General features: G+C 32.1%; 1 protein-coding gene across 1 annotated transcript in view; it reads right to left on the reverse strand.

The window, feature by feature from the left end:
- Positions 1-220: 220 nt before the first annotated feature.
- The window catches only part of C11H12orf40 (chromosome 11 C12orf40 homolog), a 64,210-nt gene continuing 52,284 nt past the window's right edge, over positions 221-12,146 (reverse strand). The window contains 4 exon segments of the mRNA XM_007166911.3: positions 221-627; positions 630-675; positions 3,407-3,489; positions 9,438-9,501. Coding sequence (XP_007166973.2) covers positions 221-627; positions 630-675; positions 3,407-3,489; positions 9,438-9,501 — 600 coding nt within the window.

Genomic DNA, 12,146 nt, shown 5'->3' on the forward strand with positions numbered 1-12,146 from the left:
TTACATACATATTATTTTCTAAAAAACTTTGACATACTAAAGCTATTAAAAATACCTATGGGAAATTAAAGCATAAATTAATATTATTAAATTAAAAAATACATCTTCTGAATACTTCCACTTAGTTGCTTAGCTATGAAAATATTCTCATTCTTTATTATGTTAATAAAATTCTAAACATTAAACCAAATGCAAAATCTCAGGCTGAGGTTTTAGAATATTAGTTGTTTTTAAGGATTTCCTGCCCTCCAGTGGTATCTGCCTTAATATTTTCATTGCACCTTTCTACGTTACAAAAAGAAGACACATCTTTTCTACATTTACATTTTGAAATTATATCACATTGTATGGCAGCATCTAATTTTTCTTCCATTACAGGTCCACTCTCCGTTTGTATCCATGCATCACACTTTGCAACCTGTAGAATGCAATTATTATTGGTTATGTTTTGCAATATATGTGCTGAATTACACTGAGACTGTGGAAACTGATCTATATTACTATTCATTGAGAACTGGTTAAAATTCTCATTTTGTTTATGGAATTTGGCATTGTTTTTAATAATCCTATCACATGGAAGTTTCTCCATGCTTTCTAAATAAAAATTAGTAGTTATTTCTTTGGTTTGATGGATCTCCTATTTGAACCTTCAATTTGATCTTCATCTTCAGATGGCTAAAAGAAATTTAGTAATTTTGCTGTTAATGATGCTTAAATTTTAAAAAAATCATTTAATCACTTCAAAGCAGACATTCTTAAAATTCACATTATAGAAAATTTCAAAAAAAGAAGAGACTTTGGCAGGTGGCAAATCAACCTAGATTTTTAATTTTTTTTTTAAATCAAGGTTATGGATTTTAAAATAGCATGAAACGATAATAATAATCCTTATATTAAAGATGCAAAAGCACAAAAAAGAGAAGATTTTTGTCTATTATTAGTCTTCATACTCATAGGTGACATCACCCTACTACCTTGTCACAGAGAGGAAATGAAATACAACATATACTCTTCAACTACTTAAAAAGAGTGAAGTAGAAGTATAACTTTGAAAGAAAAAGCTAACACATATAATTTGTTTTAATATTCACTCATTGAGTCATTAAGTCAAAAAATATCTATATTGTATCTTTCACGGGCTCAGTCTCCAAAAAGATTCATTAAGAATGGTATCAGCTAACAGGAGATCAAATAGACAAAAGAAAGGTTAAACAGCAATAAATATCAAAACTGTTATATAAAAAATCAAATTTTAAGAACTCTTAATAGGTCTAGGTTTCAATTTAGTAGCTTGAATTTTTCAACTTCAAGAAAAATTTATCTTTTAATTACTGAACTAACCAAAATACTGTTTTAATAAAAATCATATATAGAAGTATTGATTATTCTAGTTAAAAATAAAAAGGAAAGTTAACATAAAAAAACCTAAAATGAGATATAGACCTCAGCTGATTGGCACTAAAATAAGAAAAGTAAGCCCAAGAAACAGCATTAAAACTGGCTGGGCATAAATTAGAGAAAGTAGGATCAGTACATTTATTTATTCAAGAAATAAATACTCAGCACCTGCAATGTGAGTGAAGCAGACATATTTGCTGCTCTCTACAGCACACACTCTTATGTGTGGAAATGACGTTAATCAAATAATTACACACAAGCATATGTAATTACAAGTTGAAAAAAGCATTATGAAGAGCAAGCAGGAAGCACTTCAAGAGCATAACTAAGGGGCCTAATTTAAATTGAAAAGCCAAGGAGGGGTTTTCAAAAGAAGTGACATATTTAAGCTGAGACCTAAAGGATGAATAACAGTAAGGTAAGAAACAGAATATATAAATGTGCTGAAGCAGAAAAGAGACTTAATAAGCTAAGGAAGTGGAATGTCAGTATGTGTAAAGTGCGGTGAGAGAGGAATACTAGAAGTTGGAGATGTAGCCAGGGGCTAAATCACACATGGCCTGTCACTACTGAAAGCAGTTTAGATTCTAAAGTAAAACAGGAATCCATTGAATAAACATAGAAATAACATCATCCAGTTTAAGTTTTCAAAAGACCATGATGACTGTTAACTAGAGAAAAAGTGGGGCAAGAGTGGAAGTAGAGAGATCTCTTGCCCAACAACCATAATAGTTTAAGAACAAGATGATGGTACCTTAGATTAGGGTACTGACACCTAGTACCCTAGGTGAGAAGTAGATAAATATGCAATTTATTTTGGAGGTAGAATTGATTGGATCAAGTGATGAAATGAATATGGTTAAGGAAGGCAGATGAGACAGAAAGAAATGCCAAACTAAAGTTTCTGGCATGAACAACTGAGTGGATAGAAAAGGTATCTACTAATATGGGAACTATCAGAAAAACTGATATGGGGAGATCAGGAGTGTTCAGTTTTTTGTGAAATATCCAAGAAGATATCCAATAAGAAATTGGACACCTAATTAAGGATCTAAGCTAAAGTCATAAAGTTGAGAATTGTCATCAACCAGGTAATAGTATAAAAAATCAATGGAGTATGTAACATCATCTAGAGTTTGGAGTGTAGGTTAAGAGAAGAAAAGGCTCCTGAAGCAAACCCTAAACATTACAACATTTATATACAGGGAAAGGTGGGAGAGAAGTAGGCAAAGGCATAAAGTAGCATTCAGAGAGGAATGCAGGGAACTAAGATAGTGTGTATCACAAAAGCAAAGAGAAGAAAATGTTTCAAGAAAAGAAAATAATAATTTCTACTAATATTGTTAGAAATTCTTGTAAAATAAAAACTGAAAATTGTCCAATGAACTTGGCATCATTAGAGGTCATTGGTGTCCTTCCTCAGCAAGAGCAGTTTGGACGGCGAGCTAGAGACAAAAGGTAGATGAAATGAAGATGGAAGAATTAGTGGAGAATTCCATTTAAACATGTGATTTGTAAGAAACTCTCTCAGAATATGCCATTCCAATTATTCAGATTACAGTTCCCACTCAGCATTAAACATGTCACTCCAATTATTCAGATTATAATATTTTATAGTTTTCTTCACATAAGTCTTCAGACTTTCTTTTTGTGTGTATTATTGGTTGTTTTAGGTTTTCAATTATTGTGAATGGGTTCTTTTAAAAACTCTTTTAAAAGAAGAATGCATTTATCATATACACATACATCTCAATAAGAGTGGGTTTTGTAAATAACAATGAACATATTCATCATCTCATAAATATGAATGAATGATGTTCACTTACATTTTAATTTACATTCTTCTTACATTTTTAACATTTTCACATTTTTGTTTACATTTACATTTATTTTCACTATTATCTCAACTATTTTTTTCAGAATGAAAAGGTAAACTATGAGAAATACAAATCATTCTAAATTAGTATAGCATATATTAACAAGGAAAAAAAAAAAGAGCATAACTTACCATCTCTGAACTAGAACTGAAACAACTATCTGCTGGCCTTGGGGAACAACTGGTAGACTGACTACTCTGTGAAGAATCAAGATCTGAAAATAAAGATTTAATTTGTGAAGAATGGTACCTATTAATATGTACATAGGCAGAAGATAGCTGCTGGTAAATAAGTTTAGCTAACATACTACAGAGCATTTTAAAAGTTAAAATTTTGGATATGTGGCAGCTTGCATTTTTGACAGGGTATTATGGAATTATTCTACATGTAAAAGATGTGTATCTACAAGTAAAATGAGGGTACGTAACGTAAGGGAAGAAAGGAGAACAGAGGAAATTGAATTGATTTTTTCCAATACAATAAACTATTTTTTATGAGCAAATAATTTAAAGTGTCAATCTGTAGGAAGGAGAAATAAGTCAAGTTAAGGTACCAGATATTTGCTAATTGAGTAAATGAAGTTTTATCACATAATCAAAACTGTATTTAACCTTTAATATGATTTCATAACTATAGAATTTTAAAGACATTTATGAATTCAAAATAATATAAAAAGATATATAATCTATTGAAATTTGATGGTGACTGTGACACTGTTAAACTTATTTTTTAAAAAGCTGTATGTAAAAAAACTCAACTCAAAGCATCCAATATGTTATTCTTTCATTATCTGCCTAATGTGTTCTCTTATGATTACAAGTAAAGTTTAAAAAAGGGCCTGAAAAGTAGGTCATGACTCCCTAGAATGCATAAATACTATAGATCAACAGTAGCTTCAACCATTCCTCTTGTTTGTGAAAATGAATTTGCTATCCAAAAAAAAAAAAAAAAGAAAAAGAAAAAGGTAATGGAATGTGCTGCAACAACACATATTAAATCACATGTCCTCCCATACATAACAGACCATGACTACTATTCATACCTCAGATCAGATCTGATGCCTTCTGTAACAGAATCTAACCATCAGTCAGCTGAGAGGTAGAGAGAACTTCTTAGGTAAATTCAGTTACCTTTAGTTCATCATTCTAGAAGGAATTTATACCCTCACAAAGCAGGTTCTCCTCAACAGTGGAAAGCAGAGAAAAGAAAAGTGAACAGTAGGATTTTACTAACAACATGATCTAAGGGCATTCCCCAACAACAAGGTTCATTCAGTTCATAAGTATAGTAAACCCATAGTTATTAGCAGAGAAGACAAATGTCTGTTAAATGAATGTCTTACCTCTAACAGTGTAAGAAAGGATATGTAGATTAAAATGTAAATTCAACACTTATTGAGTAATTACCTTATGTAAGTCACTTAGTAGTTTTTAGGAATATGTGGCCATAAAGCTCAAAGTATTCAGACTCTTGAGATAGAGAAAAAGACATACATTTATTTTTTAAAAATAGTCACAAAATTAGGCCCAACAATAGAAGTCATAGAAGGTACAAAAGTGGTAGAGACCTAAGTGTGATGAGCTCTAGGGAAAAAAGATTTAGTGAAGAGTAATAGAGAAAGCACAAGATAAAGAATGGGTTTTGGAAGATGAATAAACAATTTCCCAAAAGACAAGATGAAAAATAGCATATGGGATGGGGGAAAAGAAAGTGTAGAGGTACACTTTAATACAAAATTAATTTTAGACTGTCTACCAAGGCATCTATTGGGGATTAATTAAAGAAGGGTGAAACTATATGAAAGCAGATTGTTAGGAGATTAACTCAATAATCAAGTTATGAAGTGATGAGGATCTGCAATAAAACAGTGGGACTGCGTTGAAGAGGCAAGTGATTCAAATTTCAAGAAAGCTTTCAAATAGTCTTAATTTTTATGTGTATGAACTTAAAAAATTTTTGTGAATCTGACATAACACATTTCAAAATCTGAGAAAGATTACACATGCACGTACACACACACATACATATTATAGGCCAATCTCACTTATAGGATCAATGCAAAAATTGTATATAAGTATTAAAACTTTTAAATTTAAAATTAAAAAACAAAAAAAATTAAAAATTAAATAGAATAGCAAACTTAATCATAATTCATCATGACTTGGTGGGATTTATTTTAGGAATGCTAGAATGGTCCATATCACAAAATCCATTAGCAAGATTCACCATTTTAAAAGATCTACACCACAATGAGATATCACCTCACACCCATTAAGATGGCTACTTATTGAAAAAAAAAACCCAGAAAATAATGTGTTGGCACTGATTTGGAGGAGTTGGAACCCTGGTGCACTATTCGTGGGAATGTAGAATGGTGTAGCTGATATGGAAAACAGTATGAATTGTTCTTCAAAAATTTAAAAACAGAACTTCCATATGATCCAGCAATCCCATTTCTAGGGATATATCCAAAAGAATTGAAAACAGAATCTTGAAGAGATATTTGCACACCCATGTTCATTGCAGAATTATAATAACCAAGAGGTGGAAGCAACCTAAATGTCTATCGACAAAAGAATGGATACAGAAAATGTGGTTTACACATACTATGGAGTATTATTCAGCATTATAAAAGAAGGAAATCCTGTTGTACGCTACAACATGGATGAATCTTGAAGACATTACGCTAAGTGAAATGTCACAAAAAGATAAATATTGTATGATTACATACAATATTTGTATAGTGTATGATTACACTTATATTCAAACTCATAGAAACAGAATAGTGGTTGTCAGAGGCTGGGGGGAAGGAGAGGTATACTGTACCCTTTGAAATTGTTGGAAGGGTGAATTTTATGTTATGTGTTTTGGGGTACAAAAAAAGATATATGAGGGAAAGATAATAATCATTTCCACAGATGCCAATAATCACTCTTCCCCAAATTACTAATTGCCTCAAAATCACCTCTAAAAAAACTCTCAACAAAACAATCAACACACAGGTGCCTAAGTCCAAAATCCAGACTCTTACTTAATGTAGAAACATGGGGTGTACATTCACACTAAAGTAGCAACAAAAACAACGAAAAGTACCTATAGCTAAATCTAGTAAAGGACATGCAGAATCTGCTTGAGGAAAACATTAAAGTGCATAAAGGCGTTTTAAACAACTATTAAAGATATACAATTAGACTGAATTAATAAAAAGGCATCCTTATTCTTATATAGGGCTACTCAACATCATTAGGATGACAATTCACACTTAATTAATGTATACATTTAGTACTTTTCTAATAAAAATTGGAACATTTCCTTGGCGGGACTTCCCCGGTGTCCAGTGGTTAAGACTCCGTGCTTCCACTGGAGGGGGCACAGGTTTGATCCCTGGTCAGGGAACTAAGATCCCACATGCCAAGCAGTGTGCGCCCCCCGAAAAAAAAAAAAAAAATCCTTGAAGTTACACAAGTTGATTTTAAAGTTTACATGTAAAATTAATCAAAAATAGCCAGAAACATTCTTTAAAAAGTGTAAAGGGAGGTGTAACTCTTAGAAATTAAACATAGCATAAAGTAATCATAATAAAAGTAATGTGATATTAGCACATGAAGATTAGGAAAGATCAATGGAATGGTAAAGAAAGCCCCAGAACAGACTGAAGTATATATGGAAAGTTGATACATAAAAAGGTAGTATTACCAATACCTAGGGAAAAGATGCATTTTTAAAAACTTGAATCAGGATAAACTCCTAAATCAGGATAAACTCTAAGTGCAAAAATATAAAATCATACTAACACTAGAAGAAAATATAAGTGAATTCATTTGTAACCAGGGAGTGTAAAGAGTCTTTCTAATTAAATCCAAAGGTATAAAAGAAAAGATTGATAATATTAGCTACATAAAAAATGGTAAGCCTTTTGCAAAGCAGGAGACACCATAAGCATAGTAAAAACAGACAAAACAAATCAAAAATTAATAATAAACTAGGAGAAAATATTTGTGACACATTACAAAGACCTAAATCTCTTTAATATTAATATATAAAGAGCTCTTAAATATCAAGAAAAATATATAAAAACTCAATGGGTCTAAGGACATGAATGGAGAGTTCACAGAAAAAAAATCACAAATAGCCATTACACATTTTTAAAAGATGCTCAACTGTACTCATAGAAAAAGAAGTGCAAACTGAAACTTCTATCTATATATCTTTATAAGATTCACAAAAATTCCTAAGTTTGACCACAATCCCTGTTGGTGAGGCTGTGGAATAAAAAGCACATTTCTGGTAGGATTACAAAATGATGCAATGGGGAATTTGGCAATTTCTATGAAAATCAAATTTTGGCAATAACTATCAAAAAAAACCCCCACAATGTATCTCTTCTTTGATTCAGCAATCCCACTTCTAGAAATTACCCTGAAAATGTACCTCCACAATTAAGAAATATGTGCTCAAAGTTGTTCACTGCACATTGTTTGTAAGAAAGAGATACTTGAAACAACCTAAATGTCCACCAACAGGGTACTGACTGAGTAAACTATAGATCATACACATAATGAATTACTAAATGGGCATAAATAAAGGATGAATAAATGTCCACTACTAATATGAGGAAATCTACAGAAAATTTATTAAATAAATCCATTTAATTAATCTATAAAATATACTGTATTAAATAAAATATCCTACATTACATTTAGAGTGAAAAGGGCAGGGAACTAAGACACACATATATGTGCATTTATACACATCAGGCTTTATTTAGAAAAAAAGTCCACTGGAATGATAAACAGTAAACCAACAAAAAATAGCTACTCATATGAGGCAGAAGGAAATAGGGCAGACAGGAGAGGGATAAAAACCAAATTGATGCTTTACATATTAAAAAAATTAAATTAAGTAAAAATGGAAAAAGTCCATAAAGATTTCTAGGTATCCCAACAGACTAGATATGCTGAAGAATCATTCTATCACAAAATATCTAAAAAGTGCCAGAATGTACTGTCAATAAAAAGAAAATATAGAATAAAAAGACCACTCACATATGAAATATCTGCTACTCAAATATGAAATATCTGCTACACAGGAGTCTACAAGCAATTTGAATCTAGGATATATAAAAGGTATAAAGGACATAGATATACAAAAGACACATCTCGTAAAGAAAGCCAAACTTCCTAAAAGAAACATGGACAATAGACATGATAGACATTTCACAGATGAAATATGGATGGCCAATGAGCCTAATCAATAATGGGAAATATAAATTGAAATTGCAATGAGATATCACATTGCCAACAATGATAAAAAGCTGACCCAGTGTTAGTGAGAATATGTAACAGCTAAGACTCTTTACCTATTGCTAGTGGGAGTTTAAACTGGCACATCTACTTTGGAAAACAATTTTGCATTAGAAGAAGAGTTAGAAGAGTGCATATCATATGAACTAGCCAATTCTACTTCTAGAATTATATCCTAGAAGAAACTTTTATACATGTGTGCCAGGAGAAATGTCAAAAATTGTCAAAGTAGCATTGTTTATCATAGCAAAATATTACAAACAACTCAAATAATCTTTGTCAGAAGATGCACACATAGATTGTGCTACATTCACACAATAGAAGGCTATATAGGAAAAAACAAATGATGAACTGCATTAGAGTCACAAGTGTCAGCGTGACTGAACCTCAAAACATATTACTGGGTGAACAAAAAGTAAGTTGCAGAAAAATGTATAGAGTTTGACTCAATTTGTTGCAGAAAGCTCCAAATCAAGCAATTGGAAAAGTCTATATGTGCTATCACAAAAAACAAATTCAGGAAAAGAGTTACCACTAGGGGGCAGGATAGGCAATGCAATTGGGAAGATATTCAAAAGTACTAATTATGTATTATTTCTTAAACTACTATACAAACTAAGTACAAAGGTATCTGTTTATTATTCAGTAAGTTGTATATATATATTATATATATTCATAATGTATAACATTTTATAGAAGATAAAATTAATTTTAAAGAGCCAATTGCATTATTAATATATTCTAAGATACTTATAAAATATATTTGCTTGCAAAACTCTAAAAAAACCTTAAAATTTAACTAATTTCTGTTAAAATGTTGTTTTTTAAAAGAATAAAATTCACTTATAGTTATACTGACCGGTTTTCTTAGTAGATGTTATCCTGCCTTTTAAAGAACACATTCCTCCTTCTTCCATCAGAATCTAGAAGAAAAACAAAATTTTAACAACTCCAAAGTATATAAAATAATACCTACTTATAGTTCCTTTTTAACCACACCAATTCATCTTATAGCATTCTTCTTTCATATTACTTTAATTCCACTAAGATGATTTTAAAATCACAAAGAAAAGTTTGCCTGTGATGAACAATAAAATGAAATAAAATTTAAATTGGTTTAGAAACAGCAAGCAACAGAATAGACATTTACCAAGAAATAAATTATTGAAAAAAGGAAAGGCTTCAGGTAACCTTAGCAAATGTAGTTGAAAAAAGACAAAGATATTAAAGCAATTTGAAAATCTATTCTGCTATTCTCTTTCTAATTTCTTAAGTTGGATATCAGTTCATTTACTTTCAGGTTTTCTAAATAATAAAAGCTCTTAGAGGTATAAATCTTCTGTATAACACACCACTGGCTTTGATTTTCATCAATTTCTATGTAATTTGCATTTTCTTTCGATATTTTTCTTTTTTTTCTTTTTCTTTGTTAAACCCACAGCGTTTCTTAATTTCCAAGAAGGTAAGGGAGGTTAAACACTTTCGTTGTTGCTGTTGATTACAACTTTAATGATTTTTTACTAGAGAATGTGGCTATGAATCTCTCCATAGATAAATATCTTAGAGTTTCTTTATGGCTTATTATTATATATGAATTATGTTTATAAATGTACCACGGATTCATAGAAAATAAATATTCTCTGTTGGTGGGATATAGTTTTTTAGATAGATAGGTAGTATAAAAGAGAAACTGTCTGGCTGCTCAATCAAACCTGTTTCCCCTTCCTCTTAGGCATACAGCTAAACTACATTTCCTAGCCCCCCTTGCAGCTGGTTTGAACAAGTGATTTAAGTTCTGGTCATTGGCAAATATGGTGCAGATCACTACCATTCTTGGTCTATAAAAATTTTCTGCATAATCCTCCACTTCCTTTTCCCTCTGATATCAACATACAGTGCAAACATGGAAAGCTACCAGTTAAAAGACAGCAGAGTCCCTACCAGCTAGGGGTCCTGAATAACTTTATAGAGCAGAGCCTCTTCTCCAACCCCATTATTCAACCATTTAAAAAGTACTGTATGTTCAGAGGGCAGACAGCAGAAGCAAGAAGAACTACAATCCTGCAGCCTGGGGAACAAAAACCACATTCACAGAAAGATAGACAAGATGAAAAGGCAGAGAGCTATGTACCGGATGAAGGAACAAGATAAAACCCCAGAAAAACAACAAAATGAAGTGGAGATAGGCAACCTTCCAGGAAAAGCATTCAGAATAATGATAGTGAAGATAATCCATGAGTTCGGAAAAAGAATGGAGGCAAAGATCGAGAAGATGCAAGAAATGCTTAACAAAGATCTAGAAGAATTAAAGAACAAACAAACAGAGATGAACAATACAATAACTGAAATGAAAAATATGCTAGAAGGAATCAAAAGCAGAATAACTGAGGTAGAAGAAGGGATAAGTGACCTGGAAGACAGAATGGTGGAATTCACTGCTGAGGAACAGAATAAAGAAAAAAGAATGAAAAGAAATGAGGACAGCCTAAGGGACCTCTGGGACAACAATAAACTCAACAGCATTCGCATTATAGGGGTCCCAGAAGGAGAAGAGAGAGAGAAAGGCCCAGAGAAAATATTTGAAGAGATTATAGTTGAAAACTTCCCTAACATGGGAAAGGAAATAGCCACCCAGGTCCAGGAAGTGTAGAGAGTCCCATACAGGAAAAACCCAAGGAGAAACACACGGAGACACATAGTAATCAAAGTGGCAAAAATTAAAGACAAAGTATTGAAAGCAGCAAGGGAAAAGGACAAATAACATATAAGGGAGCTCCCATAAGGTTAACAGATGATTTCTCAGCAGAAACTCTACAAGCCAGAAGGGAGTGGCATCATATATTTAAAGTGATGAAAGGGAAGAACCTACAACCAAGATTACTCTACCCGGCAAGGACCTCATTCAGATTTGATGGGGAAATCAAAAGCTTTACAGACAAGCAAAAGCTAAGAGAATTCAGCAACACCAAACCAGCTCTACAACAAATGCTAAAGGAACTTCTCTAAGTGGAAAACACAAGAGAAGAAAAGGACCTACAAAAACAAACCCAAAACAATTAAGAAAATGGTCATAGGAACTTACATATTGATAATTACCTTAAACGGGAATGGATTAAATGCTCCAACCAAAAGACACAGGCTCGCTGAATGGATACAAAAACAAGAACCATATTTATGCTGTCTACAAGAGACCCACTTCAGACCTAGGGACACATTCAGACTGAAACTGAGAGGATGGAAAAAGATATTCCCTGCAAATGGAAATCAAAAGAAAGCGGGAGTAGCAATACTCATATCAGACAAAATAGACTTTAAAATAAAAAATGTTACAAGAGACAAGGAAGGACACTACATAAAGATCAAGGGATCCATCCAAGAAGATAAGGCAACTGCTACAGCTATGAAAGATGAAATCTACAGTAACAGAATAATAGTGGGGGACTTTAACACCTCACTTACACCAATGGACACATAATCCAAAGAGAAAATTAATAAGGAAACACAAGCTTTACATGACACAATAGAACAGATGGATTTAATTGATATTTATAGGACATTCTATCCCAAA

Source organism: Balaenoptera acutorostrata, chromosome 11 (genome assembly GCF_949987535.1).
Source record: "Balaenoptera acutorostrata chromosome 11, mBalAcu1.1, whole genome shotgun sequence".
NCBI lineage: Eukaryota > Metazoa > Chordata > Mammalia > Artiodactyla > Balaenopteridae > Balaenoptera > Balaenoptera acutorostrata.